General features: G+C 38.1%; 1 protein-coding gene across 3 annotated transcripts in view; it reads left to right on the top strand.

Annotated features, from left to right (window-relative positions):
- LOC117327320 overlaps positions 1-6,754 on the top strand; it is a 120,453-nt gene extending 113,699 nt beyond the window's left edge. For all 3 annotated transcript variants that reach the window (XM_033884247.1, XM_033884249.1, XM_033884248.1), the window contains exon 18: positions 1,844-6,754. In XM_033884247.1, the coding sequence (XP_033740138.1) occupies positions 1,844-2,187 (344 nt within the window). In that variant the 3' untranslated portion in view covers positions 2,188-6,754. The remainder of the gene's footprint in view (positions 1-1,843) is intronic.
- The last annotated feature ends 20,115 nt before the right edge of the window (positions 6,755-26,869 follow it).

Genomic DNA, 26,869 nt, shown 5'->3' with positions numbered 1-26,869 from the left:
TTTATTGATCCAGTGAATTAGAGTTTTAACAGTGTACAGGTATTTTTACATTGACTGATGAACACTTTCTGGTCTGTTAAATAAGGACAATCAGCTGTATCATAAACTTGAGATTTCTACAGATGATAATTATTTTTATGTCAAATATTCACACATCCAATTTAGTTGTTTCATTTGGTTTGTTATATTGGAGTGTAAATGTAAGGAACATTAAAGCTATATTTGATGGTAGATGAACCTGCATTTATTGATCAGTAAATGTTTTATACTGTTTAAGTTATTGCGATATGTTTGATCTGTTAAAATCACAATTTTGGGAAGACTTAGTCTTTCAAATGTTCAGTTAAGATTCAAACTAGAAAAGATAAATGAAATGAATATAAAAAATTATCTTTTTTTTCCTCCTTTTAAAAAGTATACCATCATTATCTTGAACTTGGTTGTAAGTTGTGATCTTGTTTATTATACCCCCGCAACGAAGTTAGAGGGGGTATACTGGAATCAGGTTGTCCGTCCGTCCCTCCATCCGTCCGTCCGTCCGTCTGTCTGTAGACGCATATTGTCCGGACAACTCCTCCTAAACCGATGGGCCAATTCCGATGAAACTTCACACAAATATTAATGATCATGTGTAGATGTGCAAGCCACTTTATTTTTCTCAAAATTATGGTTGCTATGGCAACTGGTCACTATAAACAGGTCTTCTGATAAGAACCATAACTTTAAGTTTGTCCGGACAACTCCTCTTAAACCGAAGGTCCGATTTCAATGAAAGTTCACACACATATAGAGGACCATCTGTAGATGTGCATGCCACTTTATTTTTCTCAAAATTATGGTTGCTATGGCAACTGGTCACTATAAACAGGTTTTCTGATAAGAACCATAACTTTAAGTTTGTCCGGACGACTCCTCCTAAACCAAAGGGCCGATTTCAATGAAACTTCACACAAATATAGAGGACCATGTGTAGATGTGCATGCCACTTTCTTTTTTTTCAAAATTATGGTTGCTATGGCAACTGGTCACTATATTACTGGGTTATCTTAGTTAGCCTCTAATTAACAGTTCCCCAAGTCACCATTGACTCATGCAGATTGCGGGGGGGGGGGGGGGTATTATTCAGCCATCCTGGCGACAGTTCTAGTTTTATCTTCTTGTCTCCTTTCGATATCTCCAAGGAAAAATTTTGACGGGATGTCATAAAATTAATTGTCTAGAAATCTCTTAATATTTGGTTGATCATCATAACTTAAATTCTTCTTCATTTTACAGACAATTAAAGTCTCATTAATGGTTAATGCCCTTGGTTTTCCATCACTTTGTTTGTAGATCTTTTTTCATCTCATCAGCTCTTCAGAACTTTGTAGACTTTATATCGGGAGTGAAAGATTGATTTTTGGAAAGAATTATTGCACTTTTCTTTTCAGCATTTTCAACTTTTCAAGAGTTCTCTGTCCATTTTTGATTGATGTCCTTGTTGCTTGATTTTTTTGGCATTTACCGCCATTATCGTCATGACATGAAATTTTTCTTTAACAGCATATTGCTTTGACAATTCCGGTAACATTTTCATATGTTTTGGTATGGAATGCATAGCAAATGTACATATTTTAATGAAGACGCTTTTCACACAAAGAGCATTCTGCTAGGTATGACTGCCCTAATTGCTGTTTCCATATATTAAAGTGTTTTGGTGCAGTGATTCACAATTGTGCTGTATAAATATTGCATAAATTGTGCATTAGTACATATACAGTATGAATGCTTTGGCATGGGAAGGCATGTGAAATTCTGTCTACAATACACAACTCTAACCTGATTTCTGCCTTGCTTTTTTCAGATGAGGATGAAGAGAACGTCACACTGACTGAAGTCACAGAGGAACAGCTTCAGGGTACTCTGGACGTCTCCAACATTTCTGTATCACAGGCCCAGGTGATCACCGGTGAGGAGCTAGACGGGGACTACATCGAGGGGGTAGAGGAAATCTCCCGGGAGGGTGAGGAAGATATCCCCGGGGAGGAGGAGATAACTATGGAGGAGCTGAGGGTTGGGGCTATCACTGTGGATGGGGGACAGGTCATTGAGGCCCATGAGGTGGAGGGACTGGTTGAAAGTGAACTGGAGGAGACCGCCATGGATATTTCACAGGAGGAGGAAGAGCTTTCTATCGCAATGGTGTAACTATTTCTGTAGAAACATACACACGTGAAAGTGAACTGGAGGAGACAGCCATGGGTATTTCACAGGAGGAGGAGGAACTTTCTATCGCTATGGTGTTACGTACTATTTCTGTAACAAACATTCTCTGTGAACAACCAAATGGACTTGCACACATGGATGTTCTTTTCTGAATTTTAGTCAATGCCGTATCCTAAAGTGGCAGATTGTTATGCACTCTGGTGCGGTGAGTTTCCAGACTGAGCCTCTGCCTCTAACTTGTATAGTGTAAAACAGTTCTATGAAGGTCATAGAGAGGACACATCTGCTGTGATAATGACTTCATCATACCAGAATCTTAAAGACATGCTTCCGTATCTAGGATTCTGCAAGAAGCTCTGTGAATCGGTTTCAAACATTTAAAGCCTTTGATGAAAGATTATTGAAAAGTGAAACCTGTACTTTTATAACTCTTTCATTGATGTTCATTTCTGAAGGGTGTTACTAATGCCCTGTCCGTTGTTTTATTACCAATCTTTCATTACTGAAGGGTGTTACTGATGCCCTGTCCGTTGTTTTATTATTAATCTTTCATTACTGAAGGGTGTTACTGATGCCCTGTCTGTTGTTTTATTATCAATCTTGAGTAATATTTAAGCTCAAAAAATAACATCCTGTGATTTCACAATTTTGTTTTATTACAAATTTTTCCTTTCTATCTCCATCAGGGTTGCCACCTCTCGTGTCCTTTGTGGGAGACTCGTGATATTCAAAGCTCTCTCCCATGAAGACTTCTCTCGCACCACATTATACAAAATCTCACATCATTCAAAAAATTCTCCCTCAATGTCACATCATGGCATCCGTGCAGTGCTTGTTATTGTCAATAACTGTACAAATATACAGATACATGTTTCAGATGGATGTCATACATGTATAACATGTTGCCATATGAATGCCCAATGATTGTTTTATGATATGACACAATAGATATTTTTAAGCAACACCTTTGGATCATCATGTTTCAACTACTGTCATTAATCAGAATGAATGGGTGTACATTTCCACTAGAACTATTGCCTGGAACTAGCTGATGTTTGGGGTGTTTTCAAACAATGGTTCAAGAAAGGGGGGGGGGGGACAGAAATTTGTCTCCAATATCAATCTTACATATTGATCAAAAAATTTATTGTCTACTTACATCTTATCACAAAGCTACTGATGTTGAAACATATTTTCTTATTTATTTATTATTTACTTATCTATATGGCAGTTCATTTTGTTATAAAATATACAAAGAGCTTGGTGATAATCACTGGTAGATTAATTAATGTACCATACAGAAACAGGAGTCTGACATGATTGTCTGCTGAGGGACAATGATGTTAACTTTATCTAATTTACAACAATCGCAAAACAAGTTAAAACAATTGATATTGAACTCTTGTTGGCCTGGAGGAAAACACATTAGAGGTGTTCCTACATGTGGGGTTAAACTGGGGTCGGGTAGGTACCCGTACCTTTATCATCGCTGCAGGTAATAGGCAAGTGTGTTGCCAATCTGCTACCCATCCACAATTATGTATCTTACTGTAAAACTACTTTCAAATCAAAATTAAAAAAAAAAAAGGAAGAAAAACATTCAAAGAAAAAAGGCAATTTATTGTTAATTTACTGAAATGTTCCATTCTCTTAAAAAGTTAGGATTCCTTGAAATGTGTCTGTCATAGGTAATCACCACTCTGTTAATTATCTAGGGTGTACTTTAAATAACCCCTCCAGGGGGACACAACAGAGCCAGATATTATTTCATCAATTTTAAAATTACATGCCTCTTTTAAAAAAAAACAATTGAACTTCATCCAGACCAGGAGGTAAAGAAATTAGAAGTTCAGCTGTACCTGGGCATGTACATGTATTGGTCATTAAAATTCAATCTCCTGAAAGGATATCTTGGTGAAGTGTATTCCCATCGGCAAGGTAATTATGGTGTAAAACATAAACTAGATATTGTTCTCACACAAGAAGTACAAGATTTGGCCTACAGCAAAAATACCATTGTCAAGTAATTGAAAAAAAAAAAAAAACATATTTGAATGTTTGAAATTAGCCTGAAGCGGTAGCATATAGTGGGACAAAGCTCATTTCATCTTACTGGATATAGGTCATATTGACCTTTTTATAAAAATCGTTGTGTATGAATGTTAATTTTTGTCAAGTAAGCATGAATAGCGAAACTTCTGTGAGTGTCTGTGTTAAGATAATGTTGTATTTAACATAATCACCTAGGTATGAACATTGCGGATATACTACTCTTATTTTACCGACGAATCCCCTCGCAAATATTAACAGCTATACAGTATATAGAATACCTGGTAGTACACAAGATGTATACTGTGTAAAATAGATTGTCTTTTCTAATGTTCAGTATTTATCCTGTAATAAGACTGGGGGCGAGGATCAGAGGATGTAGAAATAGTATTTGGTAGCATTTTTAATGACCAACAATTCACAGTTGGGCTTATTGCCAGACATGGGCTTATTGACAGGCATTTGTTAACTACCAGACATGGGCTTATTGACAGGCATATGTTAACTACCAGAAATGGGCTTATTGACAGGCATATGCCTATTACCAGACATGAGCTAATTGACAGACATGGGCTTATTGACAGGCATATGTTAATTACCAGACATGGGCTTATTGACAGGCATATGTTAACTACCAGACATGGGCTTATTACCAGAAATGGGCTTATTGACAGGCATATGTTAATTACCAGACATGGGCTTATTGACAGGCATATGTTAATTACCAGACATGGGCTTATTGACAGGCATATGTTAACTACCAGACATGGGCTTATTACCAGACATGGGCTTATTGACAGGCATATGTTAACTACCAGACATGGGCTTATTGACAGGCATATGTTAATTACCAGACATGGGCTTATTGACAGGCATATGCCTATTACCAGACATGAGCTAATTGACAGGCATATGTTAATTACCAGACATGGGCTTATTGACAGGCATATGTTAACTACCAGACATGGGCTTATTACCAGACATGGGCTTATTGACAGGCATATGTTAACTACCAGACATGGGCTTATTGACAGGCATATGCCTATTACCAGACATGAGCTAATTGACAGACATGGGCTAATTGACAGACATGGGCTAATTGACAGACATGGGCTTATTACTAGACAAGGGCTTATTACCAGACAAGGGTTTAGTATCAGGCATGGGCTTATTGACAAACATTGGCTTATTACCAGACAATTAACAGACATGGGCTTATTACCAGACAAGGGCTCATTATCAGGCATGAGCCTATTGACAGACATCTGCTTATTGCTAGATACAGACTTTTTGCCATACTAAATTTGAATCAATCTATTTACAAAGATGATCAATGTACTTGCAATGAAACTGAGGCATACGTAATTATTAACAAGTATATCCAGTGGTGTATGTCATGTGACAAGCATTTCCCTGAACTTCTAGTCTCTAATTTATGTATGTAAAGCTGTTACACGAACCTGTAGTGTTCCTGGAATATGTTAATTTTTTTTCTTCTGCAGTTCAACTTTCGCTTTTTATAGCCCTCATTGATAAAAGTAAATTAACACAGCTAATATAACTACACTGCATTTATACATAGGAATGTGACAGCAATAGTCGATGACTATTTTGATTAGTATATATAGTATTATCAATCAAACACATTCATATTTCAATTATGTGTGTATGCAAAACTAGCTTGACATGTCATTCATTACACCATATTTCACATACTTACATGTTTTACTCTATATCATATGTACCCTTAAAAAAAGGATTTGTGAATCATTTGGTGTAATTTAATTATTTGATAAATAACAGTTTACTCCACAAGTTCTCGATCTCATATAACAACAAATATGTTAATTTCCATATTTATTTCCTGTAACTCAGATTTATTAACTTCTAATCAGTTTTCAGTGCTCTCCATTACAGTAAAGGTAGGTTAGATAAAAGTACTTTTTGGATCAAACATCAATGCTGTACAGTCCAATAGTTCCCTTCCTCGTCCCCCACCCCCAGCCCCCACCCCACAGTTACAGCCCACAGCTACAGCCCCCACCCCCAGCCCCCACGCCACAGCCACAGCCCCCACCCCACAGCTACAGTCCAGTCACAGCCCCCAACCCAAATTCCTCTCTTTTATTTGTCCATTGTTTATCATACAAACTACACATGTTTCTTATTTGTTTGATTTTTTCAACAATTAACAAACTTGTCATCCACACATGTGCTGTTCACTGCAAACAACAAAGAATGTAGAATTGGAACGTATGAAGATAAATGAAGATGTTCACCTAACAATTAATGCAGAAACACATTTGTGAAAGTGATGAAGTGTTATTTAATGAATATTTCACAACCTTAATTTATTAACAGTATTTTATAGTTGATGTTGCGACCATATATAGCAGTGTGGGTCGTGTATGGATTGGTATGACAGGTTGAATGATGAATGACTATTTTTCAAAAAATATTCAGATTAAAAGTCAATAATAAAGTTGATATGCAAAGTAAACTAAGAACTTTGTCTTTCTCATCATTTAGATATTACAGGTATCCAGTCGAATGAAGGTATGGCCAGAGTTGAAATTTCAGCTGACAATGTTCCTGTACGCATAAGGCATGGTTCAGTGTTCAACTGACTAATTTGCATCAAGTTCATGACCTTTCCTCATTCAATGTAGCAGGTATATTGTTTTATCAATAGTCAAAAAGCACTAAATGGGGTCAAAGGTCAGCTTTGGTTATAATGGGTCGTAAGTTTTAAGATAATAATCTTGGTTCGATCTGACACAGCCATGCTGTTTTGTGAGTATACTTACCTAGGATGATACACTGTAAAACTTCTCCATATAAATGTCCTTGACCCACTTTCAAGGTTAAAGGGGTCAAAGATGATACTAATTCCAAACAGAATCTGTCTCACACATGACTAATGATTTTAAAGAGAAAGTACCTGAGATGAAGTATTATATATTGTACTTTGGTCTACATTGTTCTAAAGAAAAATTCAATGGAGCTTGGACAATACAACAAGTGTTGAGGTCAAAGGTCAACTAACAGCAGCCCGTGTTCAGTAGACATGTTTTCAGAGAAGAAAACAAAACGCAGGAAAAGTGGACAGTTAAGAAAAGATAAATACCTAAATTGTTTTGATGGTTACAGCAGGACGATTTTGGTCTTTTCAGTGTAACTTTAGGACAAGACAATACAGGGGAAAAACACACACAATTGATTGAGACATCTGTCCTAGAACCTTTTATATACTTGCCAGGCATGAAGACAAAATAACACAAGTATGCTACATCAGAATTGGCACCTGTGTCTGACTCTGTACTTGGAAGCAGGGTCCCTGGTAAATACCAGGGGACTTTTCAAGATTCCAAAGCTATTACAAAATTACTCTTGTCATGAAGACACCAACACAATGATGTTATCCGGATTGATACTGGGTCTAGCTACATCTATGGAAATAATTGATCACATCCCTATAACTGTTTGCACTGCATACATTAGTACCAATCTCAGCCAGATTTACTATGCAGCATCCCTGGTACTAGGGGAGATAGTACATTAGTGGAAGCGAATATGCAATATTACTTTTAATGCTGAAAGTTAAACTGGAAAATACTAGAAAGTTGGGCTTCTTGTTCAATTTTTCTGTAAGAGGGTTACCAAAGAGGAGGGAAGGGAGTACAATGACCGGTTTTAAAGAAGTTATGTGCTGTTTCCTAGAAAATGCAATGTAATGGAGGTTTGACATTACAAACTCATGTAATCGCGGTTTGAGATTATAAAACTTGTTGAAGTTAAGGTGAGCTACATGTATCATTTTACAGGTGTTGTTGTCATAAACTATCAAGATTATTATCAGCAAGGTTGGTGCAATAATTGTTTAACCAGGAAATAATACCTGTATCAAATACATTTTATTTTTAGTAGCCCTGATAACTGGCATCTTCAGGGATTTTCCAGGAAAATATGTAATAAACATAACAATGGTTTGATCCTGTAAATTTAGCCTCAACTTTGCATCTTTTGCGGGGGAGCATCTAGTGTAACAACCAATGTCTGTCCCATCCCATCCTGTCCCATCCCGTCCCGTCCCAATTCAGTATAACTAGCTAATCTCAGGAACTGCTAATGCGATCCTCACCAAACTCGACAAGCCTCGTGCTGACTGGCCAATTTCTAACACTTGGGTTGAGATATCCCTGTCCACAGAACTGATCCATGTTAGATTCTATTAGTGTTGTCAAAAACCAAAAGCAGTTTTTCCAGTATGAAATAACCAGTCCTTACACCATTTTGACAGGTCAACCAGCTTCAAAGATAAAAAAAAATTGGTATCCATTATGGAGAAATCTTGGCTCCACACACCAGTGTGCCTTTAAAGTAGCACCATCAGAACAAGCCTCTCTCTCGTGAGGTGCAATATGATTGGCTGGTTGCTAAACCAGGATATGAGGTCAAGTGCAAGATATGAAGATATACTTGAGTTAACATTAAAAATGCCCGTTTTTTACTTACACCTCACAAAATTGAACTAAATCAGTCACAGCAGAATTTCCAGGAAAGTTTACCTGTGTTGTGTTATTCCAAACCGCATGCAATGACATTAAGTTACCAAAACAGGAAGTTAATGCAAGATTTTGGAGGTTTTGTTTTGTTTTGTTTTGTTTAGCTCAAGATATCTTTACCACATGTGATTAACTTGTTCAACAACATTTGTTTGTTTATGACATATAATGCTATGCATCGTTTCAGTTTGATGTGTGGTTGCTTCACGCCTAAAATTTCATCCGCGTAAGCGATTTTGGCTCACCATTTTTCATCAAATGAAAACTGGAGGAAAATCCTGATGAGAACATACGTAACGCCCACATTAACATACTGGTATAGCTTCCTTCATATGACTGTTTCAGTAGCGTTCCGTAGACGTATTGTCAAACAGGGTCAACAAATGTATAATACCAAACAATGTTACCTTAATAGATGCAATGAATCCAAGGAATTTTGTTACTATATAAGTATGGCTAGAGATTTTAATACATTGTAGGTGTTACCTTAAATAGATGCAATGCATTCAAAGTATTTTTTTTACTATATAAGTATGGCTAGAGATTTTTTTTTAATACATTGTAGGTTTAAATATAGAACTGAGAACATCAGATATCAAAAGGATTGTAGACAAGCTAGTGCCTCCTAATATGAACTGAGAGCAGATACAGTATAGTCAAAAAATGAATGAAAACGAAATCAACTTTATCATTATGTACCTGTGTAACTCGACACCGAGTTGTTCCCTGGTTTAGTTTGAAACTTGCATTTCTGAAGCATGCCTATCCGCTAATCAACATAAAGGGTTGGAGACACGGTTGATGGGGCTCCGTTCTTCCACCCCACCTCGGTCTGCCCTGGTAACAAGACGCCTTCTGATTCCTATCTATAGAAAGCGAATCCTGTCTTTACATATTAGATATAGGGATAAGACTAACCGAAGGGAGACAGGGGTCGTAAGGTGACTTATTTCTGCATCCCCGTGATCCCTAAAAAGAAAGTAAATTCGTGAATAAGGGTCGACTGAATATATCCAATACTTCTAAGGTCGTGCTCCAAAAGAGCAGCTCCACAATGGAGCGACATTGTCGACAAGGTCAAGAGCTATCTTGTCCCTGATCTGATGACTTAGATGATTAATTCTCCGTGTCTGTGTTAGTGTGACGGTGTTGGGGCTTTCTCTTTGTTACAGATAGTGTTCAGTACTGTATATAGGAGTCTGCTGTGTTCATCTCTGACCCATCGTATGTATTTACAAATGGCTCCTTTGTGTGGCCTAATGACTAAGACTACCTATGAAATTCTATCATTCACATATATTGCATACCTTATATTTCATCTTTTCCTCTTGAATGAATACCGTAAACATGGCATGACCAGAGAAAACAGCATGGCAAACAAATGAAAGGAATACCTTTATATATGCGTGTGTAATAAAGCATTATGAAGATGGAATATTTTTTTATGGCAGATATATAACTGTGTGTAATTGTTTGTCGCCCAAGTCTCTGTTTCTCTTGATTGACACATGTAACAAATACTACAGTATCGCATGCGAACGCTAATTCTTCATAAATTATCAAGAGAATTCCGATATGTAAGAAAAATCCCTATTTTAACTGGAAAAAAAATGGGTCAAACGAGGACGAAATATAAAGAAATGAAATATCCCACGTGGACCATTGACAAGAGCAAGGAGACCATGTGTTCCATAACGGCGAGCGTCTTCTGCATCGTGGACGAAACACGTTATGTAAATCTAGGTCAAATATGTAGTGAAAATGAAAGTAGATATATTAAGGGCACAGAACATGCCGTACACATCACAAGAAAGTATATTATTTCCCTAAGTCGTTAAACATTGGAGTTATATAACCCTGGCTGTTGCGAGGACGTACAACCCCAAAAACTAGACAACTTTAGACCTCATCAGTACGATGGGTATTATGGATTTTTTAGAAACAATTATAACTGTTTAAAATATATCATTCTCCAACTCAAATACGTCCAGATTTAAAGCTATAAAGTAGTAATCACTTAAAAGAAACGATCATCAATCGCCAAAGCGTTACTGTCGAATTGCGTCCGTTTAGCAGCTTCATAGTTTTTCTAAATGTTTGTAACTGCAGTTTTTTAATTTCTGTTTTTTTTAATGATCTGCTGTTAGATATGAATAAACTAATTAATTAAGATGTGTTGGGAGTCAGGCGGTCTCAGGTTCGTCCTACAGTTGTAATTTCTATATAAAATGACGAATAACAAAAGATTTTCCGGGAAGAACTTGATGTAATTGATATCAATAGAATTTTGGGTATTTGTTATCATTAGAATTTAGTTGTTATTCACAAGTTTTAATTTACATAACAAACTGTTGACTAAAAACATTAAGTTGTTTTTTATTTGGACCAGTCACGAAAAAAATGTGTTGATCTCTCGGAGAACAATTACGTAATTCTAGACAACCGTTAGTGATTATCATGCTTGGTGACACATGGGACAAAACAATAGATGAATCAGATGGGTTTTTATGGCCAGTAAGTTTACTAATGCCTCGATACTCGTGTGAAGTCAGGGTAGCCCATAAACAGTCTGTCTTTATTCTGGCATCAAGGCCAGGGTTTGGGGGAGGGGACAACTAGTGGGAGAATTATCGGACAGATATAGATCGGCTCTTTGACATATTTTGAATATACCCTCTTTATCGTGTATAAAATAAAATCGAGGAGAAGAATGCGAACACACGAGATCAAATTCGGTGAATATGGCTATGAAATGGCGGAATGAAAGACAAGCGTTTACGTGTGAATACGAACCACCCACCCGTGTAGGCTTCGATAAAAACGCAAGGAAGATGATCCGACTCGAACGCACCCTATAACACCCAAAGGGCCTACCACGATGGTCTGGGGGCCACGTAAAGCCTCGAGGAGCTGGTAGTTTGTAGGTGAGGGAGGGATTGAGGGAAGCATGCCTCATTGATGAACATTTATCTACGATCTGTTCACAAATGATAAGTGTTAAAAATCACAAAAGGTACATTCTTTTTCATCAGTAGAATTCGGTGGCATTCATTATCCGGGTATTGACTGTCTCAAAGTGCTTGTCAGATAGTCCAGATACCTAGCTGTGTTCTATAGACGGTATGTTATGTCAGGCACTCACTGTATACTTATCTTGACTATTACAGAAAAAAACGGTTTTTTGGAGGGGGTCATTATTATGAAAACAATTTGATTAGAAATCTGAGTCATACCAGGTTCATTCTTTGTTATTTGTGTAGAGAAAACATAACCGACTTGTCACCTTCAATCATATTTTTGTCATTTGCTTATTATGGTGTCTATAAATGGGTGTTGCCTTAACGAATTATGCCTACCTACAATGATAGAAAATGTTTGCCATGGCCTATCGAATTTAAGAAATAATAGTTACCACGGGAAATGGTTGTATCGCTATGGAAATGATACCCAGAAAAAGCCTTCCGTGACATTTCAAAAACATGTCAGTTTAATCATTAAAGTACGAGAAACATTTGTTATTACCCAACGTTGCGAATGAATTCCAGAAACGAGTGTTAAGATGACATGCTCATGACATGCAAAATAAAAGGTGTTGTTTTAATTTGTACACGTAAACAAATTAGCATCTGTCACAGAGTTAAATCACGCGAGGAAAGACATTGAGAAACATCTGTGTTCTTTCTGAACAAAAGTTCTCGTATCACAATGATATGAATTCTAACATACACAGGTTCAGATCCCGTCATGACTAGTGGCGATATCTCCTTATCTAGTAGGGGAGAGGGTAGATAATAGGTTATATTTTTCGCATTTAATCTAATAGAAGGATATCTTTGTCTAAACATATTTAATTATTAGCACTGAACCATTAGGTTATCATAATATTATGTAGACTGTCCACCAGACCCTAATAATTTTAATGTAAAATATGTACATTTGCAGACCTGCCAACTACTACTATTTTATAGTAATCTTTACTATTTTGTGGTGGTCGTTACTCTTTTTTCTCTCGAAATAGTAGCAAATTACTCTTTTTGATGCAATAGATTTGGCAAGAATTGTTAAGAATTACTCTTTTTTTGCTCAAAAATGGGCCAAATTACTATTTTTGAATTTGAAAGGTTGGCAGGTCTGCATTTGTATATCCATGTAAATTTATTTAATGATGATGATGATGATGATGATGATGATGATGACGGTGACGATGACGATGACGACGACGAAGGTGAATTTAATTCAGAGTATGCGAGATATGTATGTGAGGTCTGTGTGTTTATTAGCTACCTTTTACTAGTACCGTAAGGTTAAGGTAATAAATTAACTGAATATTTATAATTTTTAAATTCTAGAGACAGTGTACGTCATATGGGCCACGAGAGCTCAGTCGGAAGGATGAAGCCGGTCTGGTCGTTGCGTTTTTCTTCCTCTGCTAACTTGATGAAAATAACTAATCCTGGACAAGTAAGGTGTGTATGTTCTGGACAAGCTAGCGTCGACAGAGTATGAACATTATATTGTCTATGTTGACTGGGACTTAAAAAGGAGGGAAGAAAGTGGTAAAACTGGGCATGTAGCTATGTTTGTTAGAGTGTCCGTCACGAGTTTTGACGCCCCGAGTTCGAGTCCTGACTGTTCGTTGCATTTTCCATTTTCTGAGCATTTCAGTTATGGTGCCGTTATATTAATTTAGGCTGATTATGATCTACTACAATACATTTAGGCTAATAGATGTCACAACATTGAAGTCATGCTAATCAAACCACACTACAATAACTGTCAGCAGGAAATACCGTAGGCTGTGTTGTGTTGTATGGCACCATATCAACAGGAAGTCAGTGGACAGCCAATCAACACAACGCCTTACATTGTCCACTTAATGACCACTACGGACAAAATCGTCACTTCGGACAGTAGTGTCAACACGCATTGCGTATGTCCGGCTAATTTGTCTTAGTACCAGGCATTTGTCCTCGGCTGGTCACCTCCTTCCGGTCATCGCTGACAGGTACTGTAATAAGCCAACTGGGCAGGGCCTCTATCCCTGTGGTCAGTCCAAGGATCAGGTGTTACACCACATGATCCAATATGTTATTGAATTGTAAACCAACTGGACAATTGTACATCATTGGCATTTCACCTGGCCTGAAGGTATGTTATATGGTCACTCTGTCCAAAATTGAGCCATTATTTCCGACCATGCTGACCATTCCTCACCCCCGGGTGCAACTTATGGTGACTTGTCAAATTATGGTATCCAATTATGACCGATAGGTATACAGAACATGAAAATGAGCTATATGTCAAACACACGTATTATAGAGGGGTAATCAGCTTTATTATGTATTAGTGCGGGGTTCGGTAGACAGCGTCACCAGGACACGACAAAAGTATGGGAGCTCTCTGTCTCCTACAAACACGATTAACTTCAACTTCACCTGATTAATTCAAACTGACAACGAAAAACTAACGAAGATGAACGAGATTGGAAAGTACAAATAACTTTGGCCTAAGTCACACTTAGGTACAGTATGTCTCTACTGTAACATCCTTTGTTTGGAAGCTTACATCTATCAAGCACCATCACATTTATCATGTTTGAATATAAGATGATGATTTCAAATTAAATTCTGATGAGAGGAGTGTGTGAGGTCTACCGAATGACAGTTCTTTGCTTTAAGTTGTCAGCCCAAATGTTTGCTCGTAACGCGACCACAAATCGTCACTCGTCAAAAGAAATTTTCTGTAAACAGTACAGCAACACAATATGTCAAATTAGTGTGCCCAGAGCTTCCTATTACTGGTAACCATTGGTTAAACTTGCAGATATTTCGGTATTTATCACATGAAAATGTTTTTAAATTATATAGAAATTATTCCGAGGGAACAAGATCATTTGCCAATCAACAAATAAACAAATTCTATTATCGCATCCAGTAATTTATGACGCTGTTGTGTTATACCTTCCGGAAATATAAGTCCGGAATTGTTTCTGAATGTTAGTTATAGTTGGTGCTTAAGGCGGAATGTGCCATGCAATAAAAGTTGTAACATTGATCAATTTATGTTGTGGTCGATAATTAATAATTAATTTACTATGTCCGATTCATTGTCCATCAGTTGTACAATCAATGTCAATATATAGTGTGTAATCCTTATTTATTGGTAAACAATAGATTGATCGGCTAAAACATGTCAAACCTGTCATCAAGCGACACGTGAAGAATGTGAACTACAACCGATACCAACTAACATACAACGTGGTAATAGGGCGGTCCCAAAGTCCGGATCGCCAGTATATGTAACAAGACAATAGATGACGACCTTGATAAATTTTTTAAAAAAATTCCGGAAATTATGACACCGTCTTTCACATAGATGACTAGTGTGGACGTCAGAAAAACTGACCGGAGATCAAAATCTCTCTAAATTTTATTTTATCGTCAATGATGTTTGTGTGTAAATTCTATTTTATCGTCAATGATGTTTGTGTGTAAATTCTTTTTTATCGCCAATGATGTTTGTGTGTAAATTCTATTCTATCGCCAATGATGTTTGTGTGTAGGTTTTCGTTAAGACGAGTCAACACGACTTGAAACGTAGATTCTACCCGTGCCAACTACACAAATCCTGTTGTTTGTATCAGCCCGATACCCAAGTTTACTGTATATACGACCTATTGTCGCAGTTCTGTAATTTGGAATAAACTTCGTGGTCTTCATCACATTGTATTTACATAAGGGGATCTGCTGGTTTTGTCACTTGCATCAGCATTTCAAATGTTATTTGAATTTAAATTGCAATTTTGTATTTCATTATTGTCATTTCCAAATTATTAACATCAAACACATGGAATCAATTTGATATCTACTTTTGGTAAGTGGCATGGGAAGAAACTTAGCTTAATATTATAATTTAGCTAATTAGATACAAATAGCCTGTCTAGTTCTCATGGTTTGAAAACATCTCCTCTAGAATGTACAACATTTCAATAATTATCGTTTGATTTTATGACTTTTTTATTCAGTAATTATTACGGAGATATGTTTATCTGTGAATATCGTCATATGATTATCAATGGAACACTTATAAAAATGTCAATGGTATCCATTAATGATATATTACTAGCCCGATCTCTAGTGGGCTGATATTAAAAATTCAAATGTTTTATTGGGATCACCATAAATTACATCATATCTAATTTATTTTGTCTATGATCATTAAAAGTGCTCACGATTCAAATAAGTCACCTCATGAGTGAAAGGTACATAGTTACACGGTCTCGTTTCTCTCTGCGGTAATCAAATAATATTTTTATGTTGCAGAGTATATATTTAGTTTGAAGCAAGATGCATTTAAGTGCGGGTAAACTAAAATTAAAATTGAAACAAAAAAATATCCGGAACATGGCTATTATATACGGCAGCATATCATTCCTCTGTTTATCCAATTTGGACTAATCAGTTACCTATACAATAGAATTAATATTTTTATTTATGTTCCTGCTTATATGCGTTTTTACTGTGTAAATCAGACAAAAGAGGTTTTTCTATACACCGTCCGGTTTAACGTGATTCCGGATTATCGATATTCAATTATACACTGCTATAGCTGTATATACCTTATATATATCTATGTTGCTTTGATTTCCGACTCGCGTATATGATACATTTTATGTTTTTATCATTGCCGGTAGCAGACAATCTCGCGTTGTTTCACGAGACACAGCTTCCGACAGCAAAGCTGTTAAATCTCCTTAGTAAACTTTCAAGAGTCACTAAACTAGATTTCGATGAAATATTAAAACTGAGCATTCCTTTCAGAGGTATCGGGGTTCGTGATAAGGGACGGCTGTTTTACTGTCTGGGCTTCCTGTTCGGGGTCGTAAAATGTCCTCTGGAAAGAAATTAGGTGATTAGGAGAAAGTGGTGTGACCCATTTGGTCATGCTGATCCTGGACAACTGACGGTTGAAGTTTTTGTCGTCCTGACAGCATTCGTTTGATCAATTCTAAGGACGTTTGTAATGAGGCCATATCGACCTCTAGTTAGGTTATTTGAATCAATGCTGTCCGACGAAATCAGTCTTTGATTATATTTAATTAGCCGGATATGTGGAGGTATAGATCTAGCCGAACTCATGAAGTGTCCTATCTGTGGTTTTGTTCCTGTAAAAAAATGGAGTGCAATAGAAATCTTAGACTTTATCCATTGTCTTAGTGCATGGCCATCAGTTACAGTATTTCTGTAAACTTAACGAATTTTAAGCTTAAACACATTTTATCAAACAACTAGTTACCAAAAACAATTACGATGATAATTTCTAGAATATATGTTTTGTTGTTGTTTTTTTTCTCAAATTTTCGAAGTTGTATAGGTACTATGAATAAATACAATGTCACCCAGACACAAGCACATTAAATAAAAACCGTTTTTGAACCCGGATTCAAAACGATGTACCGTTTAAAGAAGAAGGCGAGATCGTGGACAAAAGCCTTGGGTAGGACGGACCACCGTCTGGGCTCTCCGACAAAAGCACTGTACTCTGAATCCCTCTCGTATGCATTAAAATGTCATTAGATTTTGTTGTGTAATGTTATGCGGTCAGCTGTTACCACGCTCGCGAACATCAGGACCCCGTGAACAGCCCCACTACCCTAGTTATTCCGGGGAGGGAACAGGTGAGCCCTACATGAACCCACTGCCCTAGATATTACGTATTCGAGAGGATATTGAGTGGGGACACATCATTTATAAAACAAAATTAAAACCAGAGCGATTTCACATAAACATTCACAGCTTGTCAAATATTTGCACATTCTATAAATAACGGCGGACGTCAAGGTGTGGGTGTATGGAAATATATCTAATTTGCATGTATTGATTCGAAGCGTTGGGTAACTTGTGGAAGTGACAACAGGTATGTAATACAGGAAGTTTTGTGTGACAGGTGCAAAAATTAGGAACGTGTGTGTCCTACACGAACACCCCTCATCACGGTATGTAACGACATTCAACAAAAATGTTCATTCACGTACAAGATACAAGACGTGTATTTCATAGTATTGTCGATAATAAAACATATGGACCATCACATACATATTATAATCTATCATAAACCAACATTAAGTTACATTGCACGGGACAGTATATCAAATTACAAAGCACTTTTCAGATAAAGTAGAACCATATGTCGAATTCCGTGCCATACAATATCACATTTACTTTCTAAAGGAAATAAACATAAATTGACACGAGCCGCCGAACGTGCTTTCTTTATACACGTGTACACGGGTCACGTGACTAAACCAGCTTTGTGTCGCGCTCTCAAACTTGTAACATAATATCCTATTATGAGTGTTTGGTTATTTGTTTGTTTGTTTTTTGACCGAGTATTTCTTTTTGTTTCGGATATCTGTTGGTTAATTTGTCCACTAACGACATTATTCTCTTCAATTCTTCTGTTTTTGAATTTGCACGAAGTGTTATGATGTAATATCTTGTGATATTTTTCTTTGGATGAAGTGTGGTTTAGTATTGTGTAACGTCCTATCAACAGCTATGGCCATTGAGGACGGCACCCCCTGAATGCGTGCTGTGTATGTGTTCGTATTTGCCTCATTGTGGTAGTGCGGATCTGATATTACAATGGAGAGGATATAACAGCTGTTATTAACTTATGTACAAACATGTATGTTAATCCAAGTCAGCTATGCAATAAGTGTTTCACAACAAGTTTTCCTAATGAGTCTTGTGAAATAATGTATATATGTATACATAACTGTAATTACATGTTTTATTGAATTGAATTATATTATGGTTGGTGAGACTCTAATCAATTATTTGAACTTGAACCTATTAATTAACGTTAAGGTCACGTGGCGCCTATTATTTTCATGTAAAAGTTAAGGTGTAAGGTTATCTCGATAGTATTTGTTACAGGGGGTGCTCCAGGCAATACGCGTGTTAGAGAGATCGTGTATACATGTGTGACCGCAGACAGACAGCATATTTACATGACATGCTACATTGTCGTTTACCTGCTTCTCGTAATGTACGAAATAATAAGCAAAGTAGCTATCGTGACTCTGTAACAAATCGTGAATCTATCACCGCTCACAAAACACCCGTGAAATAATGATGAAATAACGATCACTGCACATTATACATGGTGAAGCTTAATCATCTACTACTGCATATTATACGTTCGTGAAATATACATCACCGCTCATCACACATCGTGAAATATATATCACCACCCATTACAAATTCGTGAAATATCTATCAATGCACATCACACATCGTGAAATATCTTTGATTGCACATTACACAATCGTGAAATATGTATATATATATATATATCACTACTCATCACACATTCGTGAAATATCTATCATTGCACATCACACATCATGAAATATCTATCACTGCACATCACACATCGTGAAATATCTATCAATGCACATCACACATCGTGAAATATCTATCACTGCACATCACACATCATATGAAATATCTATCACTGCACAGCACACATCGTGAAATATCTATCACTGCATATCACACATAGAGAAAAATATATCTCATCGCTCATTACACATTCGTGAAATATCTATCACCGCTCATTACATATCGTGAAATAACTATCTCTATCACTGTACATTACACATTGTGATATAAACACCACCGCTTATCAACATTCGTGAAATAACTGTTACCATTCATGCACAATTTAGAAAAGACTACCCGCAGCTAACATCCACCACGTTTTAACTTTTAAAACAGCTCATTTTGAAATACCAATAGAAAACGTATTTACAATGTTTCTAACAAAAAATGCATTTTAACATCGGTTAATTAGAGCTGCTTCATTTGAATTGAAAGGAATTAATGAGAAAATATAAAAACCGTAACAAACTAGCCGTGTCCCGACTGTTACATTCCTCGGCTATTAAATGTGAAATGTTGATGGCTGGTTATGTATCCTCTGTTTTATTGTTTTGTTGTGATCAACATCATTAGCATAAATTAATATTTCACGTTTTATGGTAGTCGACGTCCTTATAAGCATTTTCATTGCTTCTGTTGACGTTTCTTCATTTGTGTCCGCATGCTTTGTGAAGAGGATCCATGGTAAAAAAAAAGGGGGGGGTGTCATCTTACCAACTTTTCCACTTGACGTATGTTACGGACTTTAACGCCATTTAATGCGGTTGGAGAATAACGGAATATTAAAGAGAGAGAGAGAGCCCCTTATCAAAGCATTTCATGTACACCAAAATTGACCCTTCCACAAGTAAAAATGGTTCAATCAGGACCGACATTTTGCGTCACCTGCTTATAACCAGTAGCTCCTCTCGTTGTGGTGTTGTGTGGTGTTTATATAACTGATTACGCAATCCGTCAAAGATAGGTCCTTGTGTATTTTGACAGCAATGCAAACATCGACCTTTATACTGCAGGCAGACAACGCAAAGAAGAGCACTTCCGGTACAGATACTATACCCTCTCGACGAGAGCTACTTCAAGTTTTAGTACACTACTTTTGCGTTTTAGACAGATACAACCACATGACAATACTGCATCGATCATAATAGTAAAAGAATCGACGTTTCGTCACGTGTGCACCACTGACCCAAAAGATTGTGGAATTACTGCACGTGAGTTGCGTCACTAACGGAGAAAACACCCAACAGTGGGTTACCGAAACGTGATGGAATATAGAACGCAGGAAACAGATTAAAGAAAATACTGAATTACTATTTTTCAAAAGAGTGTGTGGGGTCTCAAATCCGGAGAGAACATTTCTTTAACTCAACAAATATGTCCTAAAATACGAGACAATCAATTATAATTAAATGGAGGGCACGAGATCGTGGATTGTCACCTCGTGTCCCGTAACCCCAGAGATAACGACCTTGCTGACACTGGCATTTCTCAGTGAATATCATTAGCTATTATATATGTGATCTATGATAGCTTTGAGCGATCGTTTAAAACGTATACAAAACAGCGGGGTCTCTGGAGGGACAATGGGTTAACAACATCTTAAAACATTACACCGGTAACGATTCTGCCAAGATTGAAAACAATATCTATGGAAACAATTGGGAATTTAAAGGTAATGAGTCACACAAAAGCAGGTCGCCGACCACCAAAAAGATTTGGTGATTGGCTCATGACTATGCCGTGTCAAGCACGGCGCTTTGAAGTGGCAATACTGGACCAACAAATCGGCTACGTATGATCACACAGCCACCGAATGATGAAACGTGACGAACTTCTAATCCTGACGTCATCGTTTCTGAATCAAAACACCCGGTGGACCATGAACTTGAATTCAAATTCTGATTCTAAACCCGGCGCACGGTTTGGACATCCGATGAAGTCGAAGAACACTCAAGAAGGACAAATTGTCATGAAATATACTAAGTTGACAAAACAACATAGGGTTCATTCTATTTGTAGCACAAGGTGTCGTTTTAAACATTTGTTAGGTATTTGATTCATGGCGTGACGTCATGGTAAGTTTAATATGATGACGTCTTTGAATCCGTGATATCATAAGCGGCTTTATCTCTCGATTCTGTAAATGAACTACTAAGTATAACGAAGAAGATATGTCGTGTTTGAGATCTAAACCTGGTACATGTATACATTCTCGTTGAAGCAGATATATATATTACACAGGTCCCCGGCTGAACCCTGTATCTCGAAAGCTTCAACCTCAACAGTTTATATACTAACAGAATAAATCACTCTTGTGTCTTGTCCTTTAATAGACACACGACAGACAGGCCAATGATATCATACTATACATTATATCATTAAAGTTTAACTTCTCCATGGTCCACAGATCAAAGAGCCAGCTGCCTCCGTGTTCGGTATAGTCTCTGTCACATTGCTAAGTGTTCCGTAAGTGTCAACCATAACGGTATACATACATTGTCGATCGGTCGTCTTTGGTGTGGATCGCAAAACATTTGAAATTCAAATAAGAAACGTTATCAAGTGTCTGAAAGCATGATAAGCTTAATTCTTATCCTGGGTTTTATGTATGAAAATAATATGTTTTTATTTGGGATATTTTTTTTGTTCACTCGTATGTTTAACCATTTTCCCGAATGTTTTCGTTTAAATGTAAGTTTTCTCAATAAGTGTTTAGCGACCTTGCACCATTGATATCTGGTCCAGAGGCTGATTAATGTTTAGTCTTTTTGACTGTTAAGGTATACTTAGGTACCTCTTGGTATTCCGCCTACTGTCAGCTAGACAACCCCACGACGTCGGACTTACGAGGCGACAGCACGGCTCCTAGACTCATCCAGTCAGATTTCACATAAATGTACCGTAGGTATATATATATAACGTATAAATATTTTATCGTAATATAAATGTAATTAAATCACTCGATCTCCGTTTTCGGGGATAAAGTTTATACGGACGAGCAGTGATGAATCAGACGGCCGGATTTCCAGCTGACAGGCAGGCCCTGGACCGTTACATAGTAGTACATACACACTGGCCGGGGACCTATATGAATATTCGATGAATAAATCCTTTTATACCCAAGTTTATCACTGTATTAAATGCCTAGTTTAGTCATGTTCTCTGGCATCTTAACAAGGTCAATTTCCTAGGCTCCACAAAGGAGCGCTCAAAAGCATTGCCGAATCTTTGGACTAGCAATGATCATCTCCAGGTAGAAAAGCTTCAACTTGTCAATGTCTTTGACAATCAGTCATTCAAACTGGGTATTGTCTTTTTTCATGTGCATGTCTTCCACACTAATGAAATCTTAATATTTTCAATTATTTTATTCAAGGCACGAAGAAAACATAATTCACAAATCCACGTACAATATAAGAAGAACATCACGTGCACACTGTTCACGTGACATGCAATTTCTGTGATTTTAAGGTGTAGAGAAATTTATAGCCTGGTGTTATAAGTACATCATTTAGCTCTTATTTGTTTTTATGGGGTTTTTTTATCCTGACGTGTTTAACATATATAAAGGTGGTAATATTTTCTAGGGATTCCATTCGTAATTACATATTTCCAGTCTATGTTGTATGGATATAACTATCCTACGCAATATTATCCAATATATCCGCAGTACGTTACGTTACATATCCTATGCTTTGTACATGTTTGTTAAAAAGACACTCTTCTCTAATGCACACTTGTATGAGGACAAGCATGTCGTGTGCGTGGCATTGACCTTGACCTTGCAGCCGACACTCAAGTAGGTGAATCCCCAAGGAAATGGTAACGGGATACGGTGCATATTTAGCTACAATCTGCACGTATCTGTTGTACTTGGCCAATCTGAGATAAAAATAAAAACATGGCTTTGGTTACTTTTGATGAAATAATTCATTAAATTTAATTCATTAGGCGACAAACCGACATTTTTCTCTCTGGGTTTAATGCTGTTTATACACCATCGCCTCAATTTCTTCAAAGTATCGTAAACAGCAGGATTTGTTATAATCCAAATCACCTTGCCCTGATGTATACGCTAGATTAGAATACTGGTCATTCTTGGCGTTTGTTGATTGCGTAGGCCCTGTATGACCCCGTCTCTTGCGTGGACGTTAAACACCTGAAATTTGAACACGAGATAAGGCTCCACATCAAGAATTATTCCTTGGTCTTCGATTGTTGGTATTGGTAGCAGACAAGGTTCTTTGCTAATTTTCCGTCTTTCTCGTTCTTTTACATGTAGTAGGTTTAGTGAATAAAATATATTTTCCTCGCCATGTTTCCCCCTCAGCCCTTCGCTTGCTGGAATCAGATGTTGAGGCCTCTTATGCTTCTTGGTCCTTTGTGAAAATTAACACAACAGCTTTCTGAAGTCACCAATTAATCGACGAAGCCACCAAACTGTATTGCGTATCTACATATTTTGTTTTATATTTCATTTGATATACATATATATATTATTTTGGAACATAAGATAAATATGTTTTACATATATGAATATACGTATATTTATAATAAAACATTTTCGGACATTTTAATTTGAAATTGATGTAGAATATATACATATAGAATAATATAGTTTAGGCATACGTGATATATAGAAACACCTGCCAAAACATTCCTGTCTGATTGCCCAGACTAAACCATCTGCTCTCTCCCCGGAGCAGAATTTCATACTCTATTTCCTTCAAGTCAAAAGGGTTCATCTTAACTGTTTACCTATCCCGACAGGTGTTTTTATACTTACCTGTTACTTACACTCCTACGTCACAAAACAGCTGCCGTCTCGGCGGCGGGCGTGACTTACGGGTCACATGCCTGACGAGTACCTGGTAGAGCCACGCGAACAGGTAATATTTGGGGGATGTGTATTGCATGTGGGCATGCGCCAAGGGACAGGTGCGAATGACGGCTGTGTATTGGGCACGAGCTAGTGACAGGTGTGCACTAAGACTTACCGGTAATTAATGGTTGATCACCACATCAAATACAGTGATAAAGAAAAGGTGTCGAGAGCTGTACGCATAATGATTGAGCTAAACTTACACCCTTCCTCCAACCGGCCTGATAAATCCAGGTAAAAAGCAGCGCTAATACCGAGCAGCTGATTGAAATTGGACAATTGATCAGCGAATATTTGACAGGTAATGGTATTCTCCAGTTACCGACATCCTTGAAGGAGGGGGTTTCCAAATACCTCACAAAGATAGGGCAGGAGGAGATCGGTAGACAAAGGTGATTGTCGGTACAAGGACAGTCTCCGGTAACCACCTGTCGTCCGAATTCCTTAATACACATTAAAATCAAGAGAATGAGATTTAAATTTATATTAATGCATGTATATACTTACGCGTGTTAGGGGTATTTTAGAAGTCACTTATCTACGAATTCCACGTACATTTAGTCTTAAGTGCGACCGTGAAAGATTGTGATTTATCTACATGATATACCATACACGCACGGGAATCAGACGGCGTTATAACAAGATTGTATGTTATATCATTTTCCCTGAAATTAATCGACATATTTATAAAAATATATTCTCTGTAGCAAATATAGACATAAAACAGTACATCTGATATATTTACTGTGTATACTATACCTCGCCACAGAGTAACCCTATGTTTTAAAGCTATAAATAGATATGTGACCTAGAAATAGGGCGTATCTGCGTAGCTACTTCCGGTTGTGGCTACTGTGCCGGAATGATGACGTGTTGTCCATAATGGCGGCTAGACGGAAGTCAGTGCTGACAATCAGTCCGTCTGTAGCCGGTAGGGCTTGTTCTCAAGGAGACATGTACGTCATATGGGCAACCAACCGGAAGTAACATCAGTCTTCTGAGTAGTAAGAGAGCAATCTTCGGGCATTGTTCCAAAACTGCAAATCATGTATACATCATATACACAAATCAACATGATATATATACACACGTAAATGTTTAATAATTGTGTTTCTCACGCTCGAGTTTGTAAATATTTAAGGACATATGATTATTAAGCAGACTCCACTTTAGAATCAATTATCACTAGCCAGCACATCTAGAGGATTAGCGCTATAGATCCGGTAATTACAACATTATCTGTTCTTTGGATAAGCACCAGTCTCCGGAACACCACAAGTTCACACACAGATCAAACTACAGTAGCAATATGGCTGCCCATGCCATCCGAGTTAACAGAGTATGAGAGATACCGGCATCAGATGCGGACATGACACGGTAGCTTTAAAAGGTTGTGTGCTAGCTTAAAAATGCAATAATATCATAATAACGGAGCGAGATTCGATGCTCGAACCCTCAATTCCGACAACGGATTTGTCCAATGAATTACGTAGCTTTCTCCGTAGTCTGACAAAGACCTTCAAGAAATTTAAAATTCGGATGAATGACAATATCAGCGGGGGTGCGGGTGGGAAAGGGGGGGGGGGGGGGCGTGAAACATACCAATAATTTGGTTCCCGGCACCATGGTACAGAAGAAACATCCCTTCCCTGTAGAGCCCCAACACAAGGGTACAGAAGAAACATCCCCACCCTGTAGGGCCCCAACACCAGGGTACAGAAGAAACATCCCCACCCTGTAGGGCCCCAACACCAGGGTACAGAAGAAACATCCCTTCCCTGTAGGGCCCACACACCAGGGTACAGAAGAAACATCCCTTCCCTGTAGGGCCCACACACCAGGGTACAGAAGAAACATCCCTCCCCTGTAGGTCCCCAACACCAGGGTATAGAAGTAACATCCCACCCCTGTAGGGCCCCAACACCAGGGTACAGAAGAAACATCACCTCCCTGTAGGGCCACAACACCAGGGTACAGAAGAAACATCCCCACCCTGTAGGGCCCACACACCAGGGTATAGAAGAAACATCCCCACCCTGTAGGGCCCCAACACCGAGGTACAGAAGAAACATCCCCACCCTGTAGGGCCCCAACACCAGGATACAGAAGAAACATCCCTTCCCTGTAGGGCCCCAACACCAGGGTATAGAAGTAAACATCCCCACCCTGTAGGGCCCCAACACCAGGGTACAGAAGAAACATCCCCACCCTGTAGGGCCCCAACACCAGGGTACAGAAGAAACATCCCTACCCTGTAGGGCCCCAACACCAGGGTACAGAAGAAACATCCCCACCCTGTAGGGCCCCAACACCAGGGTACAGAAGAAACATCCCCACCCTGTAGGGCCCCAACACCAGGGTACAGAAGAAACATCCCTACCCTGTAGGGCCCCAACACCAGGGTACAGAAGAAACATCCCCACCCTGTAGGGCCCCAACACCAGGGTACAGAAGAAACATCCCCACCCTGTAGGGCCCCAACACCGGGGTACAGAAGAAACATCCCCACCCTGTATACCCCCAACACCAGGGTACAGAAGAAACATCCCCACCCTGTAGGGCTTCAACACCAGGGTACAGAAGAAACATCCCCACCCTGTAGGGCCCCAACACCAGGGTATAGCAGGAACATCCCTTCCCTGTAGGGCCCCAACACCAGGGTACAGAAGAAACATCCCCACCCTGTAGGGCCCCAACAGCAGGGTACAGAAGAAACATCCCCA

This window comes from Pecten maximus, chromosome 5 (genome assembly GCF_902652985.1).
Source record: "Pecten maximus chromosome 5, xPecMax1.1, whole genome shotgun sequence".
NCBI classification, from domain to species: Eukaryota; Metazoa; Mollusca; class Bivalvia; order Pectinida; family Pectinidae; genus Pecten; species Pecten maximus.
The sequence above is the reverse complement of the archived record's forward strand: the minus strand, read 5'-3'. Positions and strand labels throughout refer to the sequence as shown.